At 41.4% G+C, this 17819-nt stretch overlaps 1 protein-coding gene across 1 annotated transcript in view; it reads right to left on the bottom strand.

The window, feature by feature from the left end:
* clpxa (caseinolytic mitochondrial matrix peptidase chaperone subunit Xa) overlaps positions 1-17309 on the bottom strand; it is a 21159-nt gene extending 3850 nt beyond the window's left edge. Inside the window, exons 1-13 of the mRNA XM_046334208.1 lie at positions 17032-17309; positions 16588-16847; positions 15908-16062; positions 15299-15419; positions 14464-14618; positions 12760-12922; positions 11042-11215; positions 10039-10203; positions 9120-9208; positions 8290-8454; positions 3976-4278; positions 2694-2786; positions 2416-2522 (exon numbers count right to left, since the gene is read on the bottom strand). Of these exons, the coding sequence (XP_046190164.1) occupies positions 2416-2522; positions 2694-2786; positions 3976-4278; positions 8290-8454; positions 9120-9208; positions 10039-10203; positions 11042-11215; positions 12760-12922; positions 14464-14618; positions 15299-15419; positions 15908-16062; positions 16588-16639 (1742 nt within the window). The 5' untranslated portion in view covers positions 16640-16847; positions 17032-17309. The remainder of the gene's footprint in view (positions 1-2415; positions 2523-2693; positions 2787-3975; positions 4279-8289; positions 8455-9119; positions 9209-10038; positions 10204-11041; positions 11216-12759; positions 12923-14463; positions 14619-15298; positions 15420-15907; positions 16063-16587; positions 16848-17031) is intronic.
* Between the last annotated feature and the right edge of the window lie 510 nt (positions 17310-17819).

The following is a 17819-nucleotide window of genomic DNA, read 5'->3' as shown; positions in this document are numbered from 1 at the left end:
AAAAACTCACAAAATTTGAGTTTGTGATTCACAAGGAGCATTGCCTGATGTGAACCATGCCTCGAACAAAAGATCTCAGAAGACATAAGATTAAGAATTGTTGACTTGCATAAAGCTGGATAGGGTTACAAAAGTATCTCTAAAAGCCTTGATGTTCATCAGTCCACGATAAGACAAAATGTCTATAAATGGAGAAAGTTCAGCACTGTTGCTACTCTCCCTAGGAGTGGCCGTCCTGCAAAGATGACTGCAAGAGCACAGCGCAGAATACTCAATTAGGTTAAGAAGAATCCTAGTGTCAGCTAAAGACTTACAGAAATCTCTGGAAAATGCTAACATCTCTGACGAGTCTACGATATGTAAAACACTAAACAAGAATGGTTCATGGGAGGACACCATGGAAGAAGCCACTGTTGTCCAAAAAAACATTGCTGCACATCTGAAGTTTGTAAAAGAGCACCTGGATGTTCCACAGCGCTTCTGGCAAAATATTCAGTGGACAGATTAAACAAAATTTTTAGTTGTTTGGAAGGAAAACACAATACTGTGTGGAGAAAAAAAAGGCACAGCACACCAACATCAAAATCTCATCCCAACTGTAAAGTATGGTGGAGGGAGCATCATGGTTTGGGGCTGCTTTGCTGCCTCAGGGCCTGGACAGATTGCTATCATTGACAGAAAAATGAATTCCCAAGTTTATCAAGACATTTTGCAGGAGAAAGTAAGGCTCTCTGTCCGCCAATTGAAGCTCAACAGAAGTTGGGTGATTTAACAGGACACCGACACAAAACACAGAAGTAAATCAAAAACAGAATGGCTTCAACAGAAGAAAATATGCCTTCTGGAGTGGCCCAGTCAGAGTCCTGACATCAACCCAATTTAAAATGCTGTGTGATGACCTCAAGAGTGGTTCACACCAGACATCAATAATATTGCTGAACTGAAACAGTTTTGTAAAGATGAATGGTCCAAAGTTTCTCCTGATCATTGTGCAGGTCTGATCCGCAAATACAGAAAACGTTTGGTTGAGTTTATTACTGCCAAAAGGAGGGTCAACCAGTTATTAAATCCAAGGGTTCACATACTTTTTCCAACCTACACTGTGCTGTGAATGTTTACACGGTGAGTATAATTGTGTTTTATTAGTTTAAGCAGTTATTGTCTATTGTCGTGACTTAGATGAAGATCAGATCAAATTTTATGGCCAATTTATGCAGAAATCCTGGTAATTCCAAAGTGTTCACATACTTTTTCTTGCCACTGTAATCTCCCTATTGTTATATTACTGCAGCTCTTTCATTACTTGTTCCTTTTATTTCTTACTCGTATTTTTCAAACTGCATTGTTGGTTAGGGGCTTGTAAGTAAGCTGTTGTATTCGGTGCATGTCACTAATACAATTTCATATAGAATTTTTCAATACGCTATTCAAGTGGATGTGTCACACGTCCAAATGTATTATTATTATTATTGGAGAATTGTCATGGCTGTTTGAGGCCTTAAGCAGCAATCTGGTTTCTAGCAAAGAGAGTAAATAAAGTAGCGAACAAGTTGGCCAACTACCTCGCTAGGATTATTTACGTTAGTTAGCTACCGGTCCTGCTGCCCTTTACTAGCTACTTCTGCTTCATGCCTCCAAAAATGACTAGTTCTCCAGTAAGGTTTCCATTTTGACGACTGTTACTTACGCCATACCCAAACCGGCCGCGCGCTTGCGCCATCGTGCGCAAATTGATTTTGTCCCTCCACATCAAGCGCAATCACGATACGCAGGTTGAAATATTGAAACAAACTCTGAACCAATTATATTAATTTGGGGACAGGTCAAAAAGCATTAAACATTTATGGCAATTTTTCTAGCTAGCTTGCAGTTAATTTGTCATATTTAGCTAGCTTGCCGTTTCTAGCTAATTTGTCCTGGGATATAAACGTTGAGTTGTTATTTTACCTGAAATGCACAATGTCCTCTACTCCGACAATTAATCCACACATAAAATGGTCAACCGAATAATTTCTAGTCATCTCTCCTCCTTCCAGGCTTTTTCTTCTTTGGTCTTTATATGACGATTGATATCTAACTTCCATAGTTACCATGATGACCGACCGAACTCAGTTCATCTTTCAATCACCCACGTGGGTATAACCAATGAGGAGACGGCACGTGGGTATCTGCTTCTATAAACCAATGAGGAGATAGGAGAGGCAGGACTTCCACCGCGTTCAGCGTTACAAATAAAACTGACTTCTATTTTAGTGCTTGGTAATGCAGACGCTCATTGGCGATACATATATGTTTAAATTTATTTTGCAACACTCACGCAGGTGACGTGAGCGGAGTGGTCAGCATGTTACTTATACACTTTAATACTGTATTGTCCCCAATCGAGTTGAGTCTCTGGTAATTATGAATACTTACTTTACATACACAGGCACTGATTTCCCTTGGACCACGTCTTCGTTCAGCTCAACAGCCATGATGTCTGAGTGTGGCACTTCAAACATGGGTTCAAGAAGCAATTTTTCCTTAAAAAGACAAGAGAAGGAATATTACTCGCCACCATCAAAGGTTTAAGATGTACATTTCAAAATGCATGTAAAACAATTATATTTCATATTCTTAAATATACATTTAAAAATGTAAATCACAATTGATACATTACTGTACATTTCAAAATATATATTGGAGGTGCTTACCATAATGGACCTTAGCCCACGAGCACCGGTCTTCCTTTCCAAAGCCAACCTGGCGATGGCTCTCAAGGCATCTGGAGTTACATTCAGTTCACACTGGAATGAGATTAAGGTAATACAAGTGTCAATGAAATCATCACACACACAAAGACATCAGAACCTACAGATGTATATACACAGACACTAGTGTCTGCACATCCAAACGCAGATAAATCCAGGAAAGTACGCACACCCTTCCTCCTCCCCACACCACCTCCCCTCCTGAAAGACCTTGTCCATGCTGAACAGGGTCTGGTACTGGGGGATGACGGCGTTACTCCTACTACTACTATCACAGCTACTTATATTACTATTACTACTACTATTACTACTACTGCTGCTGCTGCTACTACTACTAATTATATTACTACTACTATCACTACTAATGCTACTATTACTATTCCCGCTACTACAACTGCTACTAATACCACTGATTCTACTACTACAACTGCTGCTACTACCATCACTGCTACTTATATCACAAGTACCATTACTACTGCTGCTATTACTACAACTGCTGATACTACTACAACTACTACTGCTGGTACTACAACTGATACTACTGATAATGCTGCCGCTACTACTACTACTGATAATGCTGCTGCTACTACTATTACTACTGATACTGCAGCTACTACAACTGCTGGTACCACTACTTATATTACTACTACTGCTGCTGCTACGACTACTATCACTACTGCTACTACTGATCCTACTACTATTGATGCTAATACTACATCTGCTGCTACTACTATCACAGCTACTACTATTGCTGCTACTATTACTACTACAACTGCTGCTATAGTACTACTGATGCTACTACTACTACTGACACTATTACTACTACTGCTGCTACTCCTACTAATATTACTACTACTACCACCACTTTTACTACTACTTATATTACTACAACTCAGTCCTTCCAGGATTTGGCAGAGATTTGTTGTGATATTTGCAGGCATATGTTTGCGTCTGGATCGACTGAATCACATTATGCTGGAAATGTGGGGTGATCGGCAGTTTTATGCAATAATATTGCAATGACTGTTTTATGTACAGAATGGCAAAATCCTGAAGGGAACGATTATTACTACTACGACTATTACTACCACCACTAACCCCACTATTACTTCTACCACCACCACCAGTAACACTAATACTTCTACTACTACTCCTACCACCACCACCAGTAACACTAATACTTCTACTACCACCACCACTAATAATAACAATCATGAGTCTCCACCTTGTCCATGCTGAACAGGGCCTGGTACTGTGGTATGACAGCATTGCGTGGCTCCGTCAGGATCCTAACCAGGGTCTCCTCATCCAGGCTGTGCAGGGGAACCACCACAGGCAGGCGCCCCACAAACTCGGGGATCATCCCAAACTCGATGAGGTCCCGGGCCTCCACGTGCTTCAGGAGTCGGTCCTTCTCCTTGATCTCCAGCACGGCGTCCATCTCCGCTCCGCTGCTGTTGGCCAGGTCTGCGGCCGCAGCCGCCCGACGCCCCTGTCCCATATTGGACGGCGTTCCGAAGCCCAGATACTGCAGAGAGGAGGAGGGATTCAGTTAAAGAGGGACAGTTCTGCTACAATAGGCTGATGTTGGCTGATTTTGTACTTATGTTGCATTGTCTGTTTTGTTATTTTTTGAACTTTTCTCCATAATAACAAAAAATATAGCGCATTCGGGAAGTATTCACATTTTCCACATTTTGCTACGTTACAGCCTGATTCTAAAATGTATTAAATAAAAAATCCTCAGCAATCTTAACACAATATCCCATAATGAGAAAGTGAAAGCAGGTTGTTAGAAATATTAGCAAATGTATATAAAAAAAAAAAAACAGAAATACCTTATTTACATAAGTATTCAGACCCTTTGCTATGAAACTCGAAGTTGAGCTCAGGTGCATCCTGTTTCCATTGATCATTGTTGAGATGTATCTACAAGTTGATTGGAGTCCCCCTGTGGTCAATTGAATTGATTGGACATGATTTGGAAAGGCACACACCTGTCTATATAAGGTCCCACAGTTGACAGTGCATGTCACAGCAAAAACCAAGCCATGAGGTCAAAGGAATTCTCCATAAAGCTCCGAGACAGGATTGTGTCGAGGCACAGATCTGAGGAAGGATCCAAAAACATTTCTTCAGCATTGAAGGTCCCCAAGAACACAGTGGCCTCTATCATTCTTAAATGGAAGATGTTTGGAACCACCAAGGCTCTTCCTAGAGCTGGCCACCTGGCCAAACTGAACTATCAGAGAAGGGCCTTGGTCAGGGAGGTGACCAAGAAACTGATAGTCACTCTGACAGAGCTCTAGAGTTTATCTGTGGAGATGGGAGAAACTTCCAGAAGGACAACCATCTCTGCAGCACTCCACCAATCAGGCCTTTATGGTAGAGTGGCCAGCCCGAAGCCACTCCTCAGTAAAAGACACATGACAGTTTGCTTGGAGTTTGTCAAAAGACACCTAAAGACTCTCAGACCATGAGAAACAAGATTCTGTGCTCTGATGAAACCAAGATTGAACTCTTTGGCCTGAATTCCAAGTGTCACGTCTGGAGGAAACCTGGCACCATCCCTAAGGTGAAGCATGGTGTTGGCAGCATCATGCTGTGTGGATGTTTTTCAGGGACTGGGAGACAAGTTAGGATCGAGGCAAAGGTGAACAGAGCACAGTACAGAGAGGTCCTTGATAAAAATCTGCTCCACAGCACTCAGGATCTCAAACTGGGGCGAAGGTTCACCTTCCAACAGGACAACGACCCTAAGCACACAGCCAAGACAACCCAGGAGTGGCTTCGGGGCATGTCTCTGAGTGGAACCCGATCAAACATCTCTGGAGAAACCTGAAAATAGCTGTGTGGCAATGCTCCCCATCTAATCTGACAGAGGTTGAGAAGATCTGCAGAGAAGAATGGGAGAAACTCCCCAAATACAGGTGTACCAAGCTTGTAACGTCATACCCAAGAAGTCTCAATGCTGAAATCGCTGCCAAAGGTGCTTCAACAAAATACTGAGTAAAGGGTCTGAATACTTATGTAAATGTCATATCAGTTTTTTATTTGTAAAAAATTTGCAAATATTACTGAAAAACTATTTGTCATCATTGTGTGTAGATTTATAAGGGGGAAAACAATTTAATCAATATTAGTATAAGGCTGTAACGAAACTAAATGTGGAAAAAGTCAAGGGGTCTGAATACTTTCCGAAGGCACTGTATATACATACACACAGGTGAATCTGCTATGAATACCCAAATCTTCTTGACCGCCCCTTGAACCTTACTAATCCCACCCACATTTGCAGTCTTTTCTGACCCAAGGCTGAATCCTAACTTGAGATAGGCCTATGCACAAATAACTTGGATTTTCACGCAAATCGTGAAAGTACATTTTTAGACACACCAATTTCAAGTTATGATTGGTTCACAGTAACTGGACTGTATCAGGTTGAGAGCGTTGTAAACACAACTAAAGTTCTCCTCATTTACCTTGTAATTTCATGACGATACAGTGCCTTCAGAAAGTATTCACATCCCGTTACTTTTTACACATTTCATTGTGTTACTGCCTGAATTTAAATGGATTAAATATACTATTTGGGGTCACTGGCCTAAACACAATACTCCATAATGTCAAAGAGGAATTATGTTTTTAGAAATGTTTACAAATTAATAAAAAATGTAAAGCTGAAATGTCTTGAATCTAAGAATTCAACCACTTTATTATAACAAGCCTTAAGTTCAGGAGTAAAGATTTGCTTAAGAAGTCACATAATAATTTTCATGGACTCACTGTGTGCAATAAGTGTTTTGAACAACTACCACATCTCTGTGACCCACACATACAATTAACTGTAAGGTCCAAAGAAGTGAATTTGAAACAGATTCAACCACAAAGACCAGGTTTACAAATGCCTTGCAAAGAAGGGCACCTATTGTCACGTTCGTCATAACGAGAAGACCAAGGTGCAGCGTGATAAGAATACATACTTCTTTGAATGAAGAATAAACACTGAACATACTAAACAACCATGACGCTATGCGCCATGGGTGCTGACATGCAACTACACATAAGACAATAACCCACAAAATACCCAAGGAATATGGCTACCTAAATATGGTCCCCAATCAAAGACAACGATAAACAGCTGCCTCTGATTGAGAACCAATCTTAGCAACCATAGACATATAAACACCTAGATATACAACAACCCCTAGACATACAAAAAACCCTAGACAATACAAAAACTACACAAACCACCCTCGTCACACCCTGACCTAACCAAAATAATAAAGAAAACAAAGATAACTAAGGTCAGGGCGTGACACCTATTGATAGATGGGTGAAGAAAAGCAGACATTGAATAGCTCTATGAACATGGTGAAGTTATTAATTACACGTTGGATAGTGTATCAATACACCCAGTCCATACAAAGATACAGGCGTCCTTCCTAACTCAGTTGCCATAGAGGAAGGAAACCTCCCAGGGATTTCACCATGAGGCCAATGGTGACTTTAAAACAGTTACATAGTTTAATGGCTGTGATAGGAGAAAACTGAGGATGGATCAACATTCATTATAGTGATTCCACAACACTAACCTAATTGCTTGTAATCATTAAGGACTGGGGAGTTTTTTGGGATAAAAAATTTACGGAATGGAGCTAAGCACATACAAAATCTTAGAGGAAAACCTGGTTCAGTCTGCTTTCCACCAGACACTCTGAGATTAATTGACCTTTCAGCAGGACAATAACCTAAAACACATGGCTAAATCTGGAGTTGCTTACCAAGAAGACAGTGAATGTTCTTCAGTGGCCGAGTTGTAGCTTTGACTTAAATGCACTTAAAAAATGAGAAAGCGAAGAACTGAAAATAGTTTCTAGCAATGATCAGCAACCAATTCGACAGAGCTTGAGGAATTTCTAAAATAATAATGGGCAAATGTTGCATAATCCAAGTGTGGAAGGTGCTTCTACAAAGTATTGACTCAGAGGTCTGAATACTTATGTAAATGAGATATTTCTGTATTTAATTGTAAATCAAATTTGCTGACATTTCTAATAAACACTTTTCCCACTTTTTTTAAAATTATGGGGCATTGTGTGCAGATGGGTGAGAGAAAAATATATATTTAATCCATTTTGAATTCAGGCTGTAACAACAAAATGTGGAATAAATCAAGGGGTATGAATACTTTCTGAAGGCACATGATCAAAGAGCTTCAGTGTCCAGGATACACTGATTCAGTGCAATATCACTTATGGTAACACCAAAACCCCTGCACTTACAAATGCAACCTTGCCACAAAATGAAGGGTCTGTCTGAAATATCAGCCTCCTTATCTAGTCTAGTATAGTACATTTGGCCAGAGCCACACAGGGACGGCAGCCTAGTTTCATTCTGTATTGACTGTTATTTGTGTAGTTTTTTATTGTATGAACCACTCCACCAGAAATTCCTTTACAGAAAAAGTAGTTATTAAAAATTTGAAATTCAATTTAAATAAAATTTGGAATTAAAATGTTGACATTGAAATGTTTACCTTTTCACACTTTCTCATGCTGATGATCCGGTCCAGGCCGTTGAAGGCACCGGAGGCCACAAACAGGATGTTGGTGGTGTCCACCTGGACCGTCTCACCTCTCAGCTTCCTGGAGTTCTTCTCTGGGACGTTGATGATAGTACCCTCCAGGAGTTTGAGTAGACCCTACCAAACGACCACCAAACAGAGGACATTATAAGACACACACAATGTACAATAACCCAGTGTTTCCTAAACCTCTTCTCAACCTCTTCCAAACCTATAAATGTTTTTGCACCAGGAGAAATTCTCTCATTACCTCTCCTCGTACTTGAACATCTTTGCCCTAGTCATTTCTGGGCAATCAAACATGCATCTAGAGCAAATATTGCGAAGGGAGGCAACAGCCAAGATGGTGGAAGGGTAATGAGGGAATTTATCACATGGTGTTAACATGTTTTATTTATTTTTTACTTTTGATTTAACTCAGAGCATTTTTGGATTGTCTGAGTTTCAAGGGCAACTAGCCACTGAAAGTTATAAGACACAGGGTTTTCCAAATAGACAATTAAGGAAGTATCGCCACGTAAAGTTTGGATGGGAAACCACTGTAACAGGTATGTATGATCCCATGTTGGAATCCTTATGGGAGATCAACAAGTCAACAAGTGTGTTTTTTTACAGACAATGCAGTGAAAGGTCAAGGAAATCCGTTATGAAGCCAGAATCTACAGCTTTTATAACCGACAGGGCAAACAGTGTTCATGGCAGGACTGTACTGCCTGACAGATCTACATATCTATAAATAATCAAACCACTATAATATCTATCTATACACAGTATACACTGACCTGCTGTACTCCCTCACCCCCCACGTCTCGTAACTGGTGGATTCCGGGCACACTGCCAATCTTATCCACCTCATCCAGGAACACGATGCCTGCGAGGGCCAATCAGTGAAGAGAACGAGAACCAATCACCGTTCAGAGTGAGTTAGCATACAGTATATCAACATTTTTACCACACAAGAATATTTTGCTTCACCTTGGTTTGTCACACATGCAATATATATGTTGCACAGCAGTCATGAAAAATGTGGGCCTACAATGTCTCTCTTTTCTATCTTTAAAGGTACAATAGGAAGAAATCACTCCACCATTTCCTGGTTACTAAAGTTCTAATGGTTCGCTTAATTTCAGTGTATGTGACAAAATAAGTATTGAATAGTGTAGAGCATCATTGTACCATCTAAACCACTAAGACATATATTTTCAATAACTAAAAATATTTTTTTTCCAGATGTTTGAAGATGGTATACAAAACTCTAAGTAAAACGAGCAAAAACGGGAAGCACAGAAAAATAGCACACATAGAATGGATCTACCGCTTCTCAGACATACTTTCAATGAGAATGACAGATCTATAACATTTCTATGTGCATTTGGTCGGGTCATCAAAACAGCTGCCTACTGTGCCTTTAATTCAGATATTTACTTTCAAAAATATCCACTCTTAAGGCATTAAGAGAAGTTGATCTGCTACAAGTACAGTAACTGATAAGCTAGTCGGACAGATGGCACGTTTCATAAACTTTTCTTTATCCAATGAAATCATTCACCATCAAAACTCTACCAACTCTTAGGACAAGGACTGAAGTTGATGTGCTTAAAGTACACTACTTGATAATATAGTCATACTGATGTCACATGTCACACACAACCACAGACATTCACATACACAAGCAAGTAAGTAACACATTATAGCATATACCTTGTTGTGCTTTCTCAACAGAGTTGTTGGCGTCTTGGAGGAGCTTGGCCACCACAGACTCAATGTCTTCGCCCACATAGCCTGCCTGGGTTAGCGTGGTGCAGTCACAGATGGCGAAGGGCACATCCAGGCACCTCGCCAGTGTCTGGGCTAAGAGGGTTTTACCTGCAATATGGATGTCAATCAATGTCAGGCAATAGGAAATACCAACACATCCATAATACACTAAAAAAGCTTTGTGTTAAAGAGATACTTCATGATCTTGGCCCTTTATCTACTTCCCCAGAGAGATGACCTCATGGATACCATTTTTATGTCTCTGCGTGCAGTTTGAAGGAAGTTGCTAACTAGCGCAATCACAACAAACTGTGCATGTCAGCAGTCAGCTATTCTAGAGCCCTTTCAGTACAGAGCAAAAAGTGTCATGATGATGACTTTGAGTGTAGTATTGCTTTAACGCAATTTGTGTTTCCTGTAATATAGATATCAAAGCCAAGAATCCGATTACAACTTATTTTGTATGTGTTTTGTTAGACCCCTCTTGGGAACTCGTAAAAGACTACGTACGACTACGCAACAGATGGCATTCATGGTTGTAAAAGTAGATGTTAGCGTATAGTAATTGACTTTAGAGTCATGTCAGAAATCGTGACAGTAATGCCATCTGTAATGCCATCTGTAATGCCATCTGTAATGCCATAACCGTGTCACCTTATGCAGAGCAGTGCAGGGTGAATTCAGGCCCTTGGCGCAACTCTTACCGTCCGTGTCATAACTGTGTAAAGTCAGTTTCCATCCACCCTTATGAGCATTTATGACAACGGCTACTGTATGTCATTACTACCCTACGCAGGCCTTATGACAGTGTAGGGGCAATTAAAGAGCTGACCCAATGACAAACTGTTTAATCACAGAGGGACACAGGAGACTCTGCTCAAAGTAGTACACTATAGTAGAAAAAGACTTCCCTTATAGATCGTGCTCCAATTCTTCCAAAGCTCACCTGATCCGGTGGGTCCCAGCAGCACGATGTTGCTCTTCTCCAGTTTGATGTTGGCGTGGTGAGAGTCGAGCACCTCGCCCCCCCTCTTCTCCTGGGCAGGCTGCTGGCTCTGCTGCTGCACTGACGCACCCAGCGCATTGCCATGGGGATTGATCCCAGCGATCTGCAGCAACTCTGAAAGAACAGACAGAGAGGAGGTAAAGAAAGGGAGGGAATGGAGAGGCAAGGGGGGAGAGAGAGAGAGGTCAGCTAGGAATGTAGTGCGCTATATAGGGAATAAGGGTGTTGTGTAGATACTGTGAGAGTGAATAAATATTGGACTAAGGCAGTGTATTGTTACTGTGTGGAGAGATATATATACCATGTGCATGATTAACAACAAGGTTACTAGGCCACTATCTGTCTGTCTGTATTTCTGTTTGATTGTCTTTGTCCGTCTGTATTTGGCCACCTTATCCTGCCTGCCTGCCTGCCTGCCTTACTGCCTGCCTGCCTGCCTGCCTGCCTGCCTGCCTGCCTGCCTGCCTGCCTGCCTGCCTGCCTGCCTGCCTGCCTGCCTGCCTGCCTTACTGCCTGCCTGCCTGCCCTGCCTGCCTGCCTGCCTGCCTGACTGACTGACTGACTGACTGACTGTCTAACAAATGTCCTGTTCAAACAGGACTTTGGGCTAATGGGGCGACAGGAAGCCTAGTGGTTAGTGCGTTGGGCTAATAACCGAAAGGTTGCAAGGTCAAATCCCTGAGCTGACAAGGAAAAAATCTGTCGTTCTGGCCCTGAACAAGACAGTTAACCCACTGTTCCTAGGCCGACATTGAAAATAAGAATTTCTTCTTAACTGACTTGCCTAGTTAAATAAAGGTTTAAAAAAAACTGTAAAAACCTTAAAGTAACTGTCCAGTGAAAAGCTCCCTTTTAAAAGTTCATATTGTTAACTCATACCCAAATAATGTTGTTGACTCATCATATACTCGTATTAGCGGCCAAAGCATAAATTGGAGAAAAAACACTTAAAAACACCTCAAACTTTTATCTCAAACAAACCATTTAAAAAATGCTGCTATTTCCTTATAGAGGAGGATTTAATCAAGCTGACCAATCAGCTGTCTACCCACATGAACATTTCTTATGACCAGTATACGCCATTCTGTTGTTTGGGTACGCCCACACCCCTCTTAACATACTTAATTACCATTTTTGGGAAGGAAAACTATTTCACTTATATTGTAATGAATTATTGGTCATATTTGATAGGAATCGGGAAACCCTGGGTCGTTACTTTAAATCCATGGATGAGGAAGGACTGCAAGAAGCCATTATACACATGCCAAACCATGGCAGAGGAGCCTGCAAGAGAACACTTCATCCTACCATTCATTCAGCTGTGATTCTGTTTTACATTACAAATGGGCTAAGGCATTTTGTTAACCTGAGTGAATGGCATGCTGTTACATTTCACGGTGCACAGTAGAAGAAAACTGCCACTGCACTTAGTATGCATCTGGATAGTATAAAGTCGCTTCCTCTAATCTCCTCTTCTTCTTTTGCACTGATTTGAAGTCATAGGAGAGCTACTCAATAGTTCCTTTCACCTGTCAAGTTCATTCACATAGGTGCAGATGGAGGAAATAAGTTGCGAGGAAGGGAGAAGGCCATTTCAGACAAATGAAATACAGAGTCAAACTGGAGATAGACAGCTCAGGGATTGGCACAGTACCAACCTCGTGGAGTAAGGGAGGCCTGCTTCTCCACCTCCGCCTGTGGCTTGGTGCCCGCTCCCGGAAGGTTATTGTAGATGCGCTTGTAGTGGTTGTAAACAGCCACCGCCAGCACTTTCTTTGCATAGGACTGCCCAACAACGTACTTATCCAGGTAGGCATAGATCTGAAAGACAATTTGGTAACACTTTACATAAAGCATAATGCAGTTATAATGCATTACAAGACTTATCATAAGCATCAATGACTCTCCTTACAATGTCACATTATAATAATCTTATAATGATCCTAAAAGAACAGCCATTTTGAGTCAGTTGAAAATGTCCCACATACAGTGAAGAAAACATATTATAAGCCTTATAATAAGACATTCATTATAAAGGCTCATACAAGCCAATAACAAGATATAAAGCATTATATCTACAGGCTTTAAAGGGCCTATCGTTGATTTGTACATACGTTTTTGGATTTTGAATTTGAGAGTGTCTACATTTCTCCAGCCCCATTCCCCAACCATTGCTGTTTACACAAAAAAGTGGCGGGATGGCCGCATTGTTGTTGTTTGAATCCCAGGTTGCCCCAGTAAGTAAAGTAAAGTCTTATGTAAAATGTTACCAATAAGTTCTGCAGACAGTTTATAGACACATGTCCCTCTTTGGTACTTTTGTCGTACAATCTCTACTTGTTCTTCTTTCAATGGTATGGCGGATGTTACAAAGCCCGGTAAGCTATAACTTAACACGGATGACTGAACCACCCGTTGTCTGGCATACACAACAAGTGGATGTGTTGGGCCATTGCAAGAGGACAGACAGTAGCTGGAAGGGTTGAATGCAGTTTGAATGAGATGTATCAGCCTGATTTCACATTATTGTGATTATTTTGGTAACACTACTTAAAGCCTGCAAGTATAATGCATCAAGACCTGTCATAAATGTATATGATCCCCTTATAATGTCTAATAATCATCCTGATTACCATATACTTTTTAAAAGTCTGTATGTTTATTGGATAGAGAGAGATACAGGTGAAAGATAGAGGAGTGTCCTGATATAGCAGTGGGCCAGATTAGAACCCATGCTGCAGTGGTATGTGTGCACCTGAGGCAGTGGATTAGAACCCATGCTGCAGCGGTATGTGTGCACCTGAGGCAGTGGATTAGAACCCATGCTGCAGCGGTATGTGTGCACCTGAGGCAGGGGATTAGAACCCATGCTGCAGCGGTATGTGTGCACCTGAGGCAGGGGATTAGAACCCATGCTGCAGCGGTATGTGTGCACCTGAGGCAGGGGATTAGAACCCATGCTGCAGCGGTATGTGTGCACCTGAGGCAGGGGATTAGAACCCATACTGCAGCGGTATGTGTGCACCTGAGGCAGTGGATTAGAACCCATGCTGCAGCGGTATGTGTGCACCTGAGGCAGTGGATTAGAACCCATGCTGCAGCGGTATGTGTGCACCTGAGGCAGTGGATTAGAACCCATGCTGCAGCGGTATGTGTGCACCTGAGGCAGTGGATTAGAACCCATGCTGCAGCGGTATGTGTGCACCTGAGGCAGCGGATTAGAACCCATGCTGCAGCGGTATGTGTGTACCTGAGGCAGCGGATTAGACCACCAGACCATCCTTCTTTTCTTCTTGTCCCACTTGTTAACACTTTACTTAAAGCCTGCAGGTATAATGCATTGTAAGACTTGTCCACTATACCTTTTTAGGAGGAGGAGGAGGTTTCTGCTGGAAGGCCAGTTTGACGGCCTCGTTGGCTGCTTCCTGCTCCTTATTGAGACTCTTGCTGGAGTCGGTCTCTGACAGCACCACAAAGAAGTGATGACATTTCTCACATTTCACAAAGCGGGTTGAAGCTAGGAAGAGGGAGGGAGGAAGGATGTTATGGCACCAACTAAGCCGGATCATGATATTGCTAGTGGGGGCATAAGCACACAAACTAGACCTGTATTACACTTAGCTGCTCTGTGACTATGACCCATTTGTTACATAAGGACTTTATTTGTTAGTAACACGCAATATGTCTGACAGCTGTTGCCCAGTAGTCTGGCATTCCCTATAGATGTGTGAGCTGCACTGAGCCAGTAGATACTAGGTAAAGCAGATCAGATGAAAGCTGGAGTAACACCATATTCTCTTAAATGCTGTCCCTTCCACATGATGTGCATGTCATTCAGACTGGTACTGGTACTTGTACATGTTACAAACCATATGTTCAATTAATTCAAATAAATTAAAAGAAAGTAAGTGTCAGGGTCACAGCACAGTTTGCTAGCCTGGGTTCCCAATCTGTTTGTGCTGTCTTGCCTACTCGTATGGTCAATTGGCATATTTTTGGTATAACAACGACCATATAGGAGTTGGCCATACAGCACAAACAGATCTGGGACCAGGCTAACAGTTTGCTGTTTGTTTCAAAGCACTTTTCAAAGCACTCAATTTCTCATAATTGAGATTTGCTCCTGTGCCAAGCTTGACCGTACACAAATCCTATCCTCTCTTGTCAATTCCTCTAGAAGAAAAGTAAAACACTTACACACAAAGGTTTCTACATGTGTGCAGGCATCTCCACACTTAGGACAGCGTAGCTGGCTGCCTCCTTTTCCGGAGCCACCAGAAGCTCCTCTTTTCCCACTTCCTGCATCACCAACTGACTTCTGTCAAGAGTGGAAGAGCAGAGAATGTAGATTAGGTACTGTAGCTCCTGCTGGGACTAGATCATTCACCATGAAGGAAGTCATGAAGATATTATAACATTCAATGAACTTTACTTATAGCCAACGGGTATTTTTGACATTATTATTTTATTTGACCTTTATTTAACTAGGTAAATGAGTTAAGAACAAATTCTAATCTTCAATGACAGCCTAGGAACAGTGGGATAACTTCCTTGTTCAGGGGAAGAATGACAGATGTTTACCTTGTCACCTTGGGGATTCAATCTTGCAACCTTTCGGTTACAAGTCCAATGCTCTAACCACTAGGCTACCTGCCTAGGCTACCACTTGGCTACCTGCCTAGGCTACTTGCCGCCCCAATGCATTATGATGTGATTGCAATTCATTGTAAGAATTGTCATCATAAGCATCCTTATAATGTCTTATTAATAATAACAACATGTTAATAAGGCCTGATTTTGACATACCTTTCCTCCATCACCGGAGCCATCTTTGACATCTTTTGATGAAAAACATACAGATGATTCGGAGAAGGATCTCACAGGAACTCTTCTGGTTAATCGGACATCAGGTGTTCCTGGTCTGCTAATAGAAAATAACTGGACTCTGGTGGAAGAGATACCTGTGGACGTACAAGCAGATTCAATCAACTGACATACTGTTAATGTACATTTTCTAAATCAGCAAAGCAAACGTTGAGCATATTACTAATCAATAGATAAAAACACCTACATTTCCTCATGCGTGTCAAATATGAATGCATAAGGGGGCACGTCGCTGAAAGTTCCCCTGAACATACATGTATTCATAACATGAAAATGTTGACAAAGTCTTTGGATGAATAACTAACTGTAATGCATGCTCCACCACTGTATGGTCCTTTCTTGCGTAACAACACTGTAAGTCAAGTTCACATCAGCTTAGCTAGCTTTAGCTACAAGGCTAGCAGGTAGATGTTACAGGTTACAACTTTGCAAAACAACCATGTTACCCCATTTCACATTAGTTTGCTTTTCTCAACACCTCATAATCATTATTTGTGCTGTATGTGAACATTATATGATTGTGCAACTTGCAAGCTCGCTGGCTAGAAGACTAACGTTAGCTAGCTAGCCAGCAAGTTAGCTAGCTAGCAAAATATGCTTACCTTTTTGAGAAGTTATGAACAATCTCACCGCTGATCTGCATGTGCATGACATTCTTTTATTTAAGTCGACAGAAAAGATAGAAATAGGAATGTGGGGAATATCACAGAGTAATAAAAAATAACTAGCCAAAGTATATGTTGACTGGCAGGCTAGCTAGCTAGCTTAGCTGGCTAACGAACCAGCAGTAGCGTTGGTAAATAGAGCACACTGTTTAGTTTAGCCAGCATTAACGAATCCAGTCTGTGTGTCTGGTCCGAACCTGTAGAAAAGGAGTTGAAAATAGGTTGTAATTATAATGCAGAACAATACCCATAATATGAATGTGTTATTATACCTGGAGACTACATCTAGTTAGAGAGCGGAGACTAGTGTGGCAGAACAAGTATCAAGTAACTTGACGTTCTAGCTAGCTTGCCAATAAAGTAGTCTAAACATATACTTACGATTATGCTGGCTTGAAAGCCAAACAAATACAATCATCGATGAAAGGTAAATCAAATGACACCGTCATGCTGTCAATACCACAGAGGGTGCGAGTTACACAACCCTCGTGTATTTTCTTATGTGACAGTTTGTTCTTGAGTGATGTAACCAATGCATGGTGTTATGATGGGCCATTCAGAAGAGAGCGGAAAAAACGTATACCCTTTGTACAGTATATTGGAGATTGGAGATCTAGAACAATATTTAACAAGAGGATGAACAGAATAAGAGCAGTATTCCACGCCAGGGCAAACAAAAAATATGACTCTGGAAATTAGAATACTTTTTTTTTTTTATTTGGACAACCAATATTTTTATATCCTTTATTTAACTAGGCAAGATCAGTACATGATACAGTAAGAACAAATTCTTATTTACAATGAAGGCCGTTTTTTGGTATTTATTTTTTAACCTTTATTTAACCGGCCAAACCCGGACGACGCTGGGCCAGTTATGGGACTCCCAATCACGGCTGGTTGTGATTACAACCCGAAACAGGGTGTATGTAATGACGCCTCTAGCACTGAGATGCAGTGCCTTAGACCGCTGCGCCCATTTTCAAGATGGCCGCCATTTATTTCAATGGGAGGAACTGCATCAAAGATGATCTATTATATTGACAAGACATTAGAGTGACTGATCCAACAATGGAAATACATGTCCTCAACGAGGCGCGATCAGGTGGGACCCTTCTAGCCAATGAGAGGGCACCAGGGCAGCTATGCTCTGAACAACTGGCACAACTAAG

Source organism: Oncorhynchus gorbuscha, unplaced genomic scaffold (assembly GCF_021184085.1).
Source record: "Oncorhynchus gorbuscha isolate QuinsamMale2020 ecotype Even-year unplaced genomic scaffold, OgorEven_v1.0 Un_scaffold_587, whole genome shotgun sequence".
NCBI lineage: Eukaryota > Metazoa > Chordata > Actinopteri > Salmoniformes > Salmonidae > Oncorhynchus > Oncorhynchus gorbuscha.
Note: the sequence above shows the minus strand (reverse complement) of the source record. Positions and strands in the feature narration are given on the sequence as shown.